Here is a 16905-nt window from a genome sequence, read left to right on the forward strand (position 1 = left end):
TGGCAGACACCACCAAGGCAGGTTCCCCGAATTTCTCAGCGACCCACCCAGACAGCAGTCATCGATGTGGGTCACAAAATCCTTTAAAAACTGTCATCCTCACGCAAGATTTCAGCTCCTCTTCTTCCAAGAGTTAGCCTAATCTCCAGCCAACAGCAGCTCTAGTCCAGCTGAGTTCCATGGGTACAATCCTCACCCAAAAAGCACATGATTCCAGATCTCTCTCAAATCTGCTCCCAGGTCCAGCCATCTTGGTCTCTTTTCCAGCTGAGCTGACCTACTACTGAGACTGCATTCCCCTGTGATGGTCAGGCTGCACTCCAGCATCAAAACGCTGTCGCAGTCCCAGCTTCACAACCACACCACTACCAACAACCGCTTCTGGGCTTCCCTAAGCCCCAACCTTTCAGCAGTACAGAGCAACTAATGGCTCTTGGGATTTCTCTGAGCAGCCCCCTCTGCAGCACGGAGCTAACAGCAGCCCTTCAACCGCAAGGAGCCAATCCTTCTCTTTGTTTGCTGCCCACAAGCAGCTGTTTACTCTGCCCCTTGAGCTGATATGTGACTTTAGGAAATCTCCCAACAGGATAGGCAGATTCTGATGTATCCAAGCTGGGTATATTTTGTACCTTAAATATTACGATCTCCAGTCAACCAGAGGTCACTCCCACAGGTGCTAACTTACAAAAACATATGCACCAAAAATTCAAAAAATATTGATCCCTCACACACTCTCTTCTTAAACGGTGGGGTTATCTTTGCAACATCGCCTTTCAACAATGGCCAAAAATGGGATTTGATCAAGGAGAAGTTGCTTTAGGTGTACATATCAATTAGAAACCCTTCCTGATTAAACAAAACTGTAACTAATACATCATTTGTTTGATCTTGATATTGCATTCTAACATTCCCATATATGATTTCATTTTTCTGCTACATGGGTGTTTCAGGAACGCTTTTAAAATTATGCAGAGGATTATGATAATTAAATATTATGAAACCGTATGTTAAATAGTGCCCTTTTTTAATTGATACCAGATATGCCAAGGATGACATGAACATTAGAGATCAGCCTTTTGGAATCCAGGTGCGTATGAATTGCTCTCAGCAGCAAAAACAATTTGAATACAATTTCTGCAAATAATGCATAATAGGTGAAGTTCAATTGGGATCATTTTAATGATGGTAAAAACTTCTCATTTCTGGAACTTTGAAGTTACCTATTTATGAAAAGTGATCATTGAAAAGAAGTTCCATTTGTGAGTATCGGATTGCTGTTTTTTTCCCTATTTTGCACCTTTATCCAGTTGTCCCTTTCACTTTCTTCTTGTTTTTGACTCTAAAGGAAAAGTTAGAAATATAATAGTTTTTTTAAACCAGTGAACAAGACTGGGGGAAGGGGGAAAAGAGCAAAACGGAAATAAAAACAAAGTGCTGGAAATAATCAGCAGGCCTGGCAGCAATAAGGAAGATCTGTGATGCAGAGTAAGACTGGAGAGATTAAATGACAGAAGAGTTGATTGTACAAGGCCAATGGAAGTGGTAATGGAACAAGAAAAGAAAAGATGTTTCGAGAGGAGGTGTGCATGGAAAATGAGGAACAGATGCCTTCCAAAAGGAGAAACAAGAAAAGGCAAAACTAAAACTGAAATTTGCAAAGTAGAGGAAACAAAATGGCTAGCGATTATGGTCTGAAATTGTTGAACTCATTGTTGAGTCTATGTTGGATCCTAGTCACCAGTTATGGATCCTGGTTGCACGTTTGCTGTGGGATGGTCGAGCTGGCACAATAGACAGTTGATCAACAGACACTTCTTAGGCGGAACACATTCTGTTTATTCACAAAGGTACTCAGCAGCTACACTTATGTGCTTTTACACCAAACCTTAACTCCATACTACTAACTACTAACTACAGACCACTGACTACAGAGGTAGCCTGCGCTACTCCCCTACTGGTTACATAAGATCATGTGACCTGGTCATGAACACTGGCAGAATCATTTCTTGGTGATTTGTTTCTCTCTTCCTTAGATGATCCACATGTCTCCGTATGATTCGGCCTTCCACTTTCACATGGTAAGATATAGGTCCAGTCACCACTTATTTCACCCAGTAACCACTTTGGTCCTTCTCCAAAGTTCTTCACATATACCGTCTCTCCTGCGGTTAACTTCCTGTCACGACTATGCCAGTTGTGTCTATTTTTCTGACTTGCCTGACTCCTTTCCACTTTCCCCCCACTAAATTCGGCATTATTAAGCTCAATCCCATCCTGAGATGGTGTTTCATCAGTAATTCTGCAGGTGTGACACTTTTGTTTGAGGGGTGGTCCTATAATGGAAAAGAAAATGTGCTAGCTTGGTTCCTATGGAACCTCCAGCTAACTTTTGCATGCCTCATTTGAATGTTTGAACAGCTCTTTTGGCCAGTACATTTGAGGAAGGGTGGTATGGTGAAGTTTTTACATGAGTGATACCGTTGAGGCTTATAAACTGTTGAAACTCAGCACTCGTAAATGCCATGCCGTTATCAGATAGGACTACTTCTGGTAGTCCATTAATGGCAAAACTTTGATGTAGCTTCTCAATTGTAGCAGAAGATGTTGGTGACTTCACCTCATATATGTCCATCCATTTTGAGTGGGCATCAACAATGAGCAGAAACATTGTTCCCATGAAAGACCTGCCTAGTCAATGTGTAACCGCACCCATGGCCTTCCTGTCCACTCCCAAGGGTGTAACGAAGCTGTTGAAGGTAACCTTTGCAATTGCTAACACTGCACACAATTCTTCATTAAACTCTCTCTTCATTCATCCCAGGCCACCATAGATAGCTGCGTGCTTCATTCAGGAAATTCCTGGGTGTGCACTATATAGTTCAATTAACAATGGCTTTCTTCCTTTTGGAGGAACAATCACTCATGCTCCCCACAATAAGATACCATCCTGGCTGGATATTTCATGTCTTCTGTAAGGGCAAACGACTCAGTGCATCAGCGTTTGGCAGTTTGATTTCCAGGCCTATGGACGAAAGTATACTTGTAAGCTGCCAGGATCAATACCCATCGTTGTATTTTTGCTGATGCTATGGGTAGTATAGCCTTGTCCTTCCTGAACAATCCTAGCAATGGCTTGTGGTCTGAAATGATAGTAAAGTGACAACCGTGTACATACTGGTAAAAATTTTGACATCAAAGATGATTGACAGGCATTCTTTTTCTAAATTTGGGTATCCATTTTCCATTGTGGTGAGCATTCTTGATACGTATCCCATAGGCTGTTGCTTGCCATTGTCCATTCAATGGGGGAGCACTGCTCCCATTCTGTAGGGAGATGCGTCACATGTCAACACCAATTCCTTCCTCTGGTCATAATGTACTAATAGGTTGGATGAGTCCAACAATTTTTTCACCTTTATGAAAGCTTCTTTCTATGGTGCCTGCCAAGACCAACGCTGGTTCTTCTTGAGTAGATAATGCAGGGGTGCCAGTTCTGTAGACAAATTGGGTAAGAACCGCCCATAATAATTGATCATTCCTAAGAATGAATTGAGCTCTGAAGTGTTCTTTGGCGCTGGTGCCTCTCTCATGGCTCTCACTTTTCCCTCAACCGGGTGGAGGCCCTGTGAATCTACCCGGCAACCCAAGTAGATTAACTCCCTCGCTGGGAATGTGCACTTTTTTTTAAACGCACTCCAGCCTGCAAGAATCATTTGAAGACTTCTTCTAAGTTCACCAAATGATCCTTTTCAGTAAGTCCTGTCACCAGAACATCATCTAAATAAACTGCAACGTGGGGCAGTCCCTGCAGTAAACTTTCCATTGTTCTCTGGAATATGGCACAAGCTGAGGAGACGCCGAAAGGCAAACAGGTATATTGGCACAGCCCTTAGTGTATATTAATTGTGACAAATTTCTGGGAGGCCTTCTCTAACTCTTAATTGTCGGTAAGCATGACTCATATCAAGCTTCGTGTAGGCATTCCACCTGCCAGCTTGGCATACAGGTCTTCGATTTTTGGTATGGGGTCTCTGTCCAGCTTAGCCACTTTATTAACTGTCAATTTGTAGTCTCCACAAATTCAAATGCTTTGGTCAGGTTTAAGGCGAAGGACAGGTGCTGCCCATTCTGGGAACTGCACAGGTTGTATAATGCCCGGTTTCTTTAATCTGTCGACCTTTTCCTACCGTGCATAAGGTACTGGTCTTGCCTTCATGAATCAGGGGGTTGCCTCTGGATCCACATGAATTTTTGCTTGCAGCCCCTGGATCTTCCCAAGTTCATCCTTGAAGACTAAGGTGCATTTTTCTAGTCTCTGGTAACCCACTTGCTCTCAGCTGGAAAATTTAAGCCCATTCTAACTTAATCTCCTTTAGCCAGTTTCATCCAAGGAGGCTTGGCCCCCTCACCTGCTACCAACATCAAGAGTAGTTTTACTGATTAGCTTCCGTAATGGACAGTAACTCTGCTTATGCCTTTGACTTGGATGTCTTCGCCTGTGTAAGTTTTTAATTTGGCATCAGTTTCTTCCAAATTTAATTTATGCTCAGCATAATTCAGATATTTGAAGGTGTGATCATCAATTGCTGTAATGGAAGCTCCTGTGTCCACTTCCATTCTAATAGGTCTGCCATTTACCTTCACTGTTGTATGTATTAGTTCTGCCTATCCAACCTTCAAATTAAATAATGAATAAATATCTGAATTTGTTGCTTCAGGCTCTTCTACATTGTAGATCTCACAGGGTTTTTTTTAAACTAACAATCGTTATAAAGTTAATTGTTTCCACCTCTCTTGCAATTATTCCTTGTTTTTGCTGCTAAGTCATTTTTTTATTTTTCTGCTAGTGGTGGCTGTTTCCTGCTTCTCAACAGAGTCTTGCATTTTCGCACCCTTTTTGGTTGCGGCTTCCCGCCCAACATGGAGGACGGTGCCATTTTGCGCTCCCTGTAAGGCTTTTGAATCCCTTACTGCACTTTCCATGGCCAGTGCTATCTCTAGTGCCTTCTTAAAATCCAAATTTGTTTCAGACAGTAAACCCCTCTGAATCGTGTCTTCATTCACACTGCACACTAAACGATCTCTGAGCATGTCATTTAAAGATGTACCAAACAAGCAATGTTCTATTAACTGTTTTAAACTTGCCCCACAACAAGCAATTGTCATCCCGGGGCTCTATTTCTTGAGTTAAATTTGAACCGTTGCATCATTACCGAGGGCTTTGGCTGGTAATGCCCCTTCATGAGGTCCACCAATTCATCAAAACCTTTTGAATCTGGAGCACTGGGTGACATCAAACTTCAAATCAAGCCATAGGCTTTATTCCCACACATAGATAAGAGTATCGCACGCCTCTTCTCTTCCCCTGTAATGTTGTTTGCTTGGAAAAAGAACGCAAGGCATTCAATATAATGAGACCAATTTGCCCGCGGCTGGATCGAAAGGATCAATTCTTCCAGATTGCGGCTTTCTGTGAGGGGATTGCTTCAACGATTAGGACGGAAATTTTACTTACAATTGCCGTGCAAGGTACAGCCCGACTTTGTTTCTCTTGATTTCTTCTCTTAACTTGTTTTATTCTTGAAGCCAGTTTATTGTATCTCCACTTTATCCTCACTTTTTTCTTGCTTTTCCCTCATCACCAGTTTGTTGGGACTTATTGAATCTGGTTGCACGTTTGTTGTGAGATGGCTGAGTTGGTACAATAAACAGAGTTGATCAGCAGACACTTCTTAGGCGGAACACATTCTGTTTATTTACAAAGGTACTCGGCAGCTATCCTTGTGCGCTTCCCCACCAAATCCTATCTCCATACTACTGACTACAGAGGAAGCCCATGCTACTTCTTTATTGTTTACAAAAGAAGAATGTTATAAAGGAAGATCACATGATCTTAAAGGTATGCTACACATTACATAAAACCATAATTGCCACAGTCTACAAGGCTGTAAAGTGCCTAATTGAAAGATGGGGTGCTGTTTCTCAAGCTGAGATTCATTGAAACATCGCAGGTGACCAAGGACAACAGGTCAGTGTGTGAACAAGGTGGAGAATTAAATGAGAGGTGACCAAAAACTCTGGGTCATGCTTGTGGACTGAATGGAGGTGTTCTGCAGAGGGGTCACCCAATGTGCATTCAGTTGGCTCCAAATTGGGGAAATCACATTCGGATCAGAGAATACAGTATACTAAGTTGAAAGTACGAGTTTCACCTGTTTCATTGTTTCACCTGGAAGGAGCATTTGGAGCTGCGGATGCTGGAGGTCTGAAATATAAACAAGAAGTCCTGGAAAAACTCAGCAGGTCTGGCAGCATCTGTGGAGAGACAAACAGGGTTAACGTTTCGAGTCAGTATGACTCTCCTTCGGAACTCTGAAGCATTAACTCTGTTCCTCTCTCCACACAGTGCTGTGCATTTTCAGCATCTATTTTTATTTAGATTTCCAGCAGCCGCAGTATTTTGCTTTTCACTGGATCATGCATAGCCCATGTCACATGAATACTAGGTGTGCTGGAGTGCGTGAGCAACAAATATATGTAAATATACATAATATATACCACAATGGTTTCACTTCAGGAATCTAGTTTTGAATGTAGTCCAGATCCAGGAGTGAAAGCCTCCTTTTACTGTTTTTCTATCTATAGAGGCCAAATGTGGAATCGACACACAATAGCCAACAACTGGCAAGCTGACATTGAATAACCCCAAATAAAAACAAAGTGCTGGAAACACTCGGGTCTGGCAGCATCTGTAGAGAGAGAAACAAAGTTAACTTTTCAAGTCAGATATGATCCTTCTTTCGAGTGAGTGAGAAGAGTCAGATTTGACTTGAAACATTTCCAGGAATTTCTGTTTTTATTTGATTTTTAGCATCCACAATATTTTGTGTTTATTAAATTGGCCATCTTGCTCAGAGAGGCTATAAAATAACTGCTTTGAGGACTTGGGGAAAAAATGACTGATTTATTAGATGTGCTTTTCTGAGGTTGGGTGCCATAGATACAGCTTTGGATCAAGCCATGGTATAATCTGTCCAGGTAGTGCTTGCTGATGACCATTGGGAATAAGTTTCCCATTTCCAAGCAAAGATGTATCTCATTTTGAGCAAAAAAAATGTAAAATAACTGAATTGAAATACCCATGCAAAGAAAATATGAATGCATTGTAAAGAAAGTTGTTCAGAATTATTTAGACAGAACTGACAGTTGCACAATGCAGTTGTACCTTTTTCAGATGATAAAGCACCAAGCCGGTTTTCAATTCTGCGATATTGATTGCTGTACGTCCTGTTGATGTACCAGTTTGCTGTGTCATGAAGTGTAAGGAATTGTTTTGTTTAAGTCACATTGCTTAATTGGAAGTTGCAATCATGGACCAAATGATTACTGTGAAATACTAATTCTCCTTCCACCTCCTACAAAAAAGGTTATTAAACAGATTTTTCATTATCTCTATTATGCAATTGCTTGTTTTACTTGAGAAATGCACATTCAAGCTGGGAAACCTTTTTGCTTCTTAGTGTGAAAGTGAAATACTTTACCCAATTACCTTATCCTTTTAGGTAATAATGTGCTCCTCCTATCTAGGTACGGAATGTTAGGTGCATCAAATGTCATAAGTGGGGTCATGTGAATACAGATCGCGAATGTCCACTGTTTGGTCTTTCTGGAATCAATGCAAGCTCAGTTTCCACAGATGGTGCAGGTATGTATGACACATCAAATTTCATATTGGCATCTCATCTTACATTATTCTTCTTAGTCCCAAATAAACAGTGTAACCCCTATTAGCAGGATAACATAACTAATGAGACCAAGTCACCCGAATACATAATTAATCTCAGCAATGTTAAAGTGCAGTCCCAACACTGCATAATTATAATGATAAAAAGGATACTATTTCAGGAGTTTGGGATTTTTAAACTATTAATTTCTAATAGCTATGGTCATTTAAGCCTTTCTGAATTAAGGTGCCTTATATGAATTTTGATGTGCTAATTTTTCAAATGAAACAAGCTTTCCGACACTATTACAATATTGGTGCAGTAAAGGAAAAATGTATGTTGGGGCAAATTGGAATATAAAAAATCAAGTGAGCACAACCACACAGGTGGACTGGAGGGGCATTGAAAGGAAAATGAAGTTGTCAACAGGTTTATGGGTGGTACAGTGGTAGAGTAGAATAGAGGCAGCTCACCATGGTCTTAATCATTGGTGACCTTAATCGGAATGTTCTCCATGCAGTGTGCTGCCTAGAAATCAAATGAGAGTCCCCCAAACAAAGATTGGCTGAATAGGGGTATATAAAGCTAAGTTTTTCTACAATATGTTCATACATCGTAGAGAGAAAAAGCAAGTGAGACAGACCAATAGTTTGGCACTAGAGGAGCCAAGGTTTTTAAAAATGGAGGCAGTGATCATGTTGGTGTTAAAGCAGGGCTGTCCATTGGGAATCTAGACGTGGTTAATTATATTTTGGTTAGTAAATAAAAAATTAGTAACAGACACTGTCGATGGTTGGACTGCCATCTTCTAGACTTCATAAACTTTAACTCATCCAAATCTCTTCTGCTTGTATCCTAACTCACAACTCCCATTCACTCCTGCGCTTACTGACCTAAATTGGCTCCTGGTCCAAAAATGCCTCAATTTTGGAGTTGCACATAGGCAGTCTGGCCTCTAGGGAAGATTGCCTGTGGCTGCTGAGTGACTCGGGGAGGGGGATTGGGAAGAGGGATGTATACGTGTATCATGGAGGAAGAGGGGCAGATTACAATGTGTTGGGGGGTGAAGGGGAAGAGGGGCTTCACTGAATCTTCTGTCACAAGGGAATAATGGAGAGCTAGGCTGAAACCTACATGAGTATGTAAGATAATTATATTTTGCAAGTACTTGAAAAGCACAGATTTTCATATTTACATGCAAATGGTAGCTTTATGATCTCTCGGAGTTATATCCTATTTGAGTTTGTTTTGTTTTCAATTTCATTAAGTATGATTCTCCTCGACCAGTTCCATTTGAGAATAAAACACCTGTCTTTTATTTGCAATATGGGTACAAAGAACCACAATTAATATTCCTTTGGTCCATCCAATCGATGTCTCATTAAAGTGTAGATGATCATGCAAGGATGTGCATTAGCTTGAAAAAAGTCACGGAAATGTCAGTTAAACCACTTGCTATCTAATGGTTAGCTTGGTGCTGCAGAATTAATTTGTGTGTACTCCCCTTGTTGCACAGTTGGATCTTAGGGAGTTAGTATCCTGACGTGTCCATCGCAGTCACTTTAAACAGAAGTATTGAGTGGAAAGAAACATGAAATTAGCAGACAAAAGCAAAGAATGCTGGAGAGTGCTAATTGCTTGCAATTATTTTTTTTAAAAGGAGCTGCAGATGTGAGACTCATTTCTTTTAAGTTACCTAGTTAGATTTTCATTTTGGAAACAGAGTATGGGAGATTTATTTATAATAAATTAACAAAAACACCTTATTTACAGATTCCAAGTTAACAGATTTAATAACATATGTATACAATCTTTTGTATTTGTGCGATCTTATCTATCTAAAGAAGAAACCCTAAAAGAATCCAACACAAATGCGGAAGGTAATATTACTACATGACTGCATCACCTAATAAAGGAGTTAATGAGAATCAAAAAGGAGCCCATGAAACCCTTGAGAAAATCTCACAAAGTGCCCTTGGAGAAAAAAATTATTTTGACCCCTGGTGCCATTGACTGAACGGACACATCGCTTTGTGGGCAACAGATGTCAACGCTGCCCCATATCAGAAGCTAAAGGGATTCAACTCCCTCAATCCCCAGATGGTATATTGGCCACAGGTCAATGCTCGGCACCCTGGCAGCAGTCATTATGCCTTCATTCTGCAGCAGTCCACTGTATCAGCTGCATTTCAGCCACTATAGCAAATCCAAGGGTGAGCAATGGACAGCATGGGTGATCCGCTGATGGCATGGCTCATGTCTCAATTCATACCCCATATGCAGCATGTGTATAATGAGACCCCTACTGCCACAAGAAAGATGATATAGCAGACCACTGGTGTGCTGAAACAATGATCATACTGCTCAGAATGCTTCGGGGAGCCCTGCAATACTTGGCTTTGAAAATCTCAAAAATTCAGGGTGGTCTGCTGCATACTGTGCAATCTTGCCATCATGAGGGGACAGTCCTTGTCACCAGCTATCAGACAAGCAGCTGAAGAGCAGGAACATGAGAAGGAGAAGGAAGTGGGATGGTGAAAACCCGAACAGCCCCTTTCTGCTCATGCGGCTGGTGAAGAACTTAATTTGAGTGTGATACGAATAACTGCTACCCCAATTTCCCCATTCACCAATAAACCCAAACCTTACCTTCTCTCTTTATACATTAGTTTCTTGGTTGACAGGCAACAGCAGGGGCACTGGGTAGTGCCAAGGGTAGGCACTCTAATGCTGTCATCCTAAGAGAGGGCAGCGAGTTCGTGCTCCATGGAATTATTGTCACTGCTCTGGGCTATACCTTAGCAATCCTAGTAATGTGTTGATGGACAGCTTACTGAACTCTTTAACCGTGCAAGCCCAATTGAAAGCTGGTATATGCAACTATGATGGCAGTAGTCAGAGCTTGTATGGCAACAAGCTGACCTTTCATGACAGCAGCACTCAGACTTTTGGTGGAAGCTGTTTGTGCTGCAGTGGAACATCTGACATCAGACTCTGTATCATGGTTGGGTCCACAAGTGTGCAAATGAAGATGGTCACCATTTCCTTGCTGGAAAGGATGGGCTCCAAGATGTGCACAAAGCCCTGAGCTGGACTCCTCCATGCTTCTTGACACAGGCTTCCCAATGCACCATGCATTTTGTTGTGTATGTTCACAGCATTCATCTCTAGTCAGCCCCATTGAAGTCATCACCTGAGTCCTCTGCAGCAGAACTTGTGTGCAGCCTTACCTTCTGCACTATCGTTGTCCCTGTCCTGATTGCAGCACATTCATTCCTAGTGTCTTAGTGTATGAAAATATCACCTCAATGGCTTTGGCTATGTGGCTGGAAACAGCTTCAGGAGTGACTGCTCCAAAAAAGACCAGCTCCAAATCCTCCTTGGGGAGGTGCTGGAGCAGGATATGCAGCCACGCCTTTTCCCCTCCAGTTAATTCCTGCTGCCCCCAGTTGTACACCACATTTTCCTACACGAGTGAGAGAAGAATGTCTGAGTGTGACATTCCCAAAAGCTACCCACCATCTACAAGACACAAGTCAGGAGTGTGTTGGAATACTCTCCACTTGCCTGGATGAGTGCGGCAAAGCTCGACACCAGAACAAAGCAGCCCACTTGATCGGCACCTTATCCACCAGCTTAAACATGAACTCTCTCCACCACCGACGCACAGTGGCGGCACTCTGTACCATATATTAGATGCACTGCAGCAACCACAGCTCCTTTGACAGCACTTCCCAAACCTGCAGCTTTTCCTCCCTAGAAGGACAAGGGCACCAGTTGCTTGGTAACACCACCACCTGGACGTTCCCCTCCAAGCCACTCACCATCCTGACTTGGTACCATATCACCGTTCCTTCACTGTGGTGGGGTCAAACTCCTGGAACACTCTGTTCCCAGCAGTACTATGGGTGTACCTGCACCTGATGAACTGCAGTGTTTAAGAAGGTGGCTCACCACCACTTTCTCAAGGGCAGTTAGGGATGGGCAACAAATGCTGGCTGTACCAGTGATGCCCACATCCCATGAATTTTTTTTTATATAAACTTACAGTCGGGATGAACTAGAACCATGTGCAACCTTAATGGTTTTTGTAGCTTAGAGTTAATCTTCAACATCCTACACATCACAAAAACTGCCTATTTCCATCTGCATAATTGGAGGCTTTTCTCAAATGTTTTGAAAAATAGATTCATTTACTTCATTGCACTTCCCCATCCCCATCCCTGGCTGTTAATAACCCAGCTTTAAACTGCCTTAACCTTTGTGGAATTTCCTTCCTAATTCCTTTCATCTTTCCAGTTGTCTTTCCTCTTTGAAAAGATGGGAGTTGAGCAGGTTTTTAATTAAACTTCAGTCGCATCTCCTGATATCTCCCTGTGAAGTTTGATAACCATTGATCGCATATTTTCATTTGTCAAGTGTCTTGGAATATGCTTTACATTAAAGGGATTATATAAATGCAAGTAATAAATGGAAACTGCACCTACTTGCAGTTGCTACTTGCTTAAAAGCAAAATACTGCGGATGCTGGAAATCTGAAACAAAAACAGAAAATGCTGGAAAAACTCAGCAGGTCTGACAGCATCTGTAGAGGGGGAAAAAAAAACAAAGGAGTTAACATTTTGAGTCCATATGACTGAAGAAGAGTCATAGGGATTCGAAACGTTAACCCTGGTTTTTTTCCCTCCACAGATGCTGTCAGACCTGCTGAGTTTTTCCAGCATTTTCTGTTTTTGTTCAACTTGCCTGTTTTGTTCATTCAATAATTTTGCAAGATTACAAAAAACAATGTTGATACTGAAATGTTTTGTCTATTACGACTTACTACAATTAAATGACACCCCTTCCCCGTATAATGCTCCTGATATTTGAAAGTTTTGCCATACGTGTTCCTGTTTTGTTGCAGATAAATGCAGTTAGTTGCTATTCTTTGCTTTGTAACAGCTGTTTTATAGAATAATATCTAATCATTTGCACAGAAGATTATTTAATTGATTTATCTAAGCTTTTTTTTATAAAACAGAAGCAAGTAGATTTCCATTGTGAAATAAAACCTAAATGTAAACAGATGTTAATGAGCATTGAAAAGTATACCCTTCTCAAACAGGTCCATCAATGCACCCTTCAGAGCTGATGGCAGAGATGAGAAACAGTGGATTTGCACTGAAGCAAAATGTATTGGGGAGGAATACAACTCCAAATGACCCATCACAGGTATTCTGTATTTCTGAAGCTAACATAAGGTTGACTTTTGGAAGAAAATTATTTTAGGTTGAATAATGAGATTAGGCACTGCTGTTCTTAAAACTTTAAACAATTTTACTGCGGTGACAACGGGTTTGATGGATATTATGGTAAGTGAAGCTAGTTACTTCAAGGTTTGTCATTTTGTGAAGCAACTTTTTCATTGTTTAGATTTTAAAATTCAGCAAGTTCATGTGGTGACCACTATTAGGTTTTTGTCCTCCTGTTGCTTCATGTTCTATTTTAAACCACAGAACTGCAAGATTGTCTGTAATTCAACTATTTCCATGTTAAATCTTTATAAGTACAAAAATAATAAAATCTGCTTTACCACTTATGCAACCAGCTGCAATTTATGTAGTTCTCTACATTGTAAAATTCTTTTGGCTATTTCTTATTTCTCTAAGGAGAGTACCTTGTGCTCATTTATTTAGACTACCTGTGTTTTGGTTCGCTGCATCCTCTTATTTCTTATAATTGTGAATAAATGCTATAATTGATTTGTCGGTTCACTCCCATTTCCTTCTCCCTGAATCCTGGAAATGACTTTGACCTATAGAGAGATAAAGGAAAGATTCATATCAAATGCTTTTTCTCAGTAGCCAAAGGATTGCAGCCAATGTTCTGAGGTTCCCAAGCTTGGAATGGAATACTCAGAGCCTCCATTCTGAAAAATGACCATTCAGTCTATTTCCAGTGACCCCATTTTAAGAAGTGACTATCAGTGAAACACACATTCCTGCAGTTGAATTTGGCCCCAGCTGTTGGTACCCACCACCTAATTCTGCAGTGTTAGATTGGCACCTCTCTGTAATGTGTGCAATATAGAGGAGGAAGCAAAGTATCGCTTGGTTATTTACCAGACTACTATAAGAATGATGGTTCATAATGTAATTTCACTATCCGGCAGCTAGTTTGGAACATAAGAGCAGGAGTAGGCTATTTGGCCCTTCGATTGCAACAAGTTCCAAGCTGATTTGCTTCGCTCTGCTGTTAGCAATGTAAGAAGGGCTTCTTGCACTTAACCTCCCCTTGGGTTTCATGAAATTGCTGCATTTGCAAGTTAATTGCTCATTAAACTTGTCATAAAGTGAAGCCTAATGATATTAATAGCCCATTTAATGATGTGACAATTGTTAATGATTGTCAATCAACCTCTCTGGCCCAGAAAGTGAAATCATGTGGTGCAGAATTGCTGTTGGACATTATATTAAAAGAAGTTAAATTTTAATTCTTTTGCTCTTTTTTTCCTTTTTCCTCTCTTTCTGAGTACAATTTTCTTTCCCTGTCTTTACTTCCTTCCTGTATGTGATTTGGCATTTAATTCACCCACTCAAATTCACTCTCCAACTCAGTCCTTCCTTTGTTTATTCGTTTCTCAGTCCTTAAATCTCATTGTTTAAGGATCTTGCACTGCTCGTGCCATTATTCTCCAAGATCTCAGATGCCCTCCTGTTCCCATTACAGCTCTCACTTCCAGAACAAAAAGAAAATTGGCCTGAAGAGTGCAAGAGAAAGGCTTGAAAACCAGGCTTGCTGTGAGATGCTGTGCTCCAGTAAATTCCAGGCCATTATTTTCACCTATTATCATTTTTTTTAAAACAATCCAGTAAGTTCTTCCCTCAAGGAGGGTTCCTTGTATCTTGTCCTCCCCTTCTATTTTGAAAATTGGTACAAAGTATTAATTTTAACAATTCAGCCTTATCAAATTAACTGCCTTACACAGAATTACAAAATCATACCCTTCAGCCAATTCCCCTGTCCCCCTGCATCACCATCCCTGGGTGTCCTATGTCCTGCCCCACCAGAGGTGTGGGCATGGTGGTATACAGTTGGAGGGATTGGTACCCTGAGCTGCTTGGCAAATATAAAGTTCCCGCACAGGCTAGGCACAAGCTGTACACTGTAAGATATCACGCTTGCACAGTCATACAAAAAATTAAAAAGCCCCATAAACTTAAACGAGCTGGCCGTGCACTACAAGTGAAACTTTAAAGCCTACATTGCTCCCGACCCCATGACATCTCATGGCACCAGGTCAAACATGGACAAGGAAAACACCTGCTGATTGCCAACTACCACCCTCCCTCAGCTGATGAATCACTGCTGCAGCATGTTGAGCGCCACTTAGAAGAAGGACTGAGGATAGCAAGGGCACAAAATGTAATCTGATGGGGGACTTCAATGACCATCACCAAGAGTGGCTCAACAGCACACTAGCAACTGAGCTGGCCAAGTGCTGAAGGACAAAGCTACTAGACTGTACCTGTGACAGATGGTGAAAGAAACGATATGAGGGAAAAACCTACTTGGCTTTGTCTTCACCAATCTGTTGCAGATGCATCTATTGGTATGGCATGGTCCTTGTGGTGATGATGTCCCATCTCCACACTGAGGACAGTCTATTGTGTTGCCTGGCACGACCATCATGCTAAATGGGATAGATTCAGAACAGATGTAACAGCTCAAAATTGGGCATTCATGGGGTACAATGGGTCATCAGCAGCAGCAAAATTATGTACCACCACAATCTTTAATCTCATGACCTGGCATGTCTCTCACTCTACCTTTACCATCAAGCCAGGGGGCCAACTGTTGTTCAATGAGGAGTGTAAAAATGCATGTCAGGAGCAGTACAAGGTGTACCTAAAATTGAGATGCCAACCTGGTGAAGGTACAACACAGGACTATATGCATGCTAAAACAGCAGAAGCAGCATCCTATGGAGACAGCTAAGCAATCTCGCAACCCAATGGTTTGGGCCACAGTTCTGCAGTCCTGCTGCATCCAGTTGTGAATGGTGGTGAACAACTAAACAACTACAAAAGGAGGAGACTCCATGAACATCCCATCCTTAAAGATGGCGGAATCCAGCACAACAGTGTAAAAGACAGGGCAGTAGCGTTTGCAATCATCTTCAGTCAGAAGTACCAATTGGGTGATTCATCTCAGCCTCCTCATGAGGTCACCACCATCACAAACCAATCTTCAGCCAATACGTTTGACTCCACATGATATCAAGAAACAGCTGAGCGCACTGGTTTCAGCAAAGGCCTCAAGAACATCCCAGGTGCAATGCTGAAGACTGGTACTCTAGAACTATGTGCACCTCTAGCCAAACTGATCCAGTACAGCTACAGCACTGGCATCTACATGAAAAAGTGTAAAATTGCCCAAATATGTCCTGTCCACAAAAAGCAGGACAAATCCAATCTGGCAATTACTGTCCCATCAGCCTACTCTCAATCACTAGCAAAGTTATAAAGGTGTTGTTGATGGTGCTAATAAGCAGTACTTCCTCATCAATAACTTGCTCACTGATGCTCAGTTTGGACTCTGCCAATATCACACGACTCCAGATCTCATTCCAGCCTTGGTCCATACATGGACAGAAGAGCTGATTTTCAGAGGTGAAGTGAGAGTGATCATCCTTAACAACAAGGCAGTATTTGACTTAGTGCAGCATCAAGAAGCCCCAGTAAAATTAAAGTCAATGGTAATTTTAGAAAAGCTCTCCATTGGCTGGAGTTGTAACTAGCACAAAGGAAGATGGTTGTGGTTGTTGGAAGCCAATCATCTCAGCCGCAGGATATCACTGCAAGAGTTCCTCAGGGTAGTGTCCTAGGCGCAACCATCTTCAGCTGTTTCATCAATAACCTTCCCTCCATCATAAGGTCAGAAGTGGAGATGTCCGCTGATGATTGTACAGTGTTCAGTTCCAATCACAATTTCTCAGATAATGATGCAGTCTATGCCCACATGCAACAAGGCCTGGACAACATTCAGACATGGGCCGATGGATGTTACTTGCCACTTAAGTGCCAATGACCAACTTCAACAAAGTCTAACCAACTCCCCTTGACATACAATGGCATTACCATCACAAACCCCTACCACCAATTTCCTGTGGGACTTTACTGTAGATCGCCACACTTAA

General features: G+C 41.6%; 1 protein-coding gene across 1 annotated transcript in view; it reads left to right on the forward strand.

Annotated features, from left to right (window-relative positions):
• The window catches only part of cirsr (corepressor of RBPJ and splicing regulator), a 60337-nt gene that overhangs the window by 26040 nt on the left and 17392 nt on the right, over positions 1–16905 (forward strand). The window contains exons 5-7 of the mRNA XM_078552073.1: positions 1039–1087; positions 7588–7705; positions 12832–12938. Of these exons, the coding sequence (XP_078408199.1) occupies positions 1039–1087; positions 7588–7705; positions 12832–12938 (274 nt within the window). The remainder of the gene's footprint in view (positions 1–1038; positions 1088–7587; positions 7706–12831; positions 12939–16905) is intronic.

Source organism: Cetorhinus maximus, chromosome 11, assembly GCF_964194155.1.
Source record: "Cetorhinus maximus chromosome 11, sCetMax3.hap1.1, whole genome shotgun sequence".
NCBI classification, from domain to species: Eukaryota; Metazoa; Chordata; class Chondrichthyes; order Lamniformes; family Cetorhinidae; genus Cetorhinus; species Cetorhinus maximus.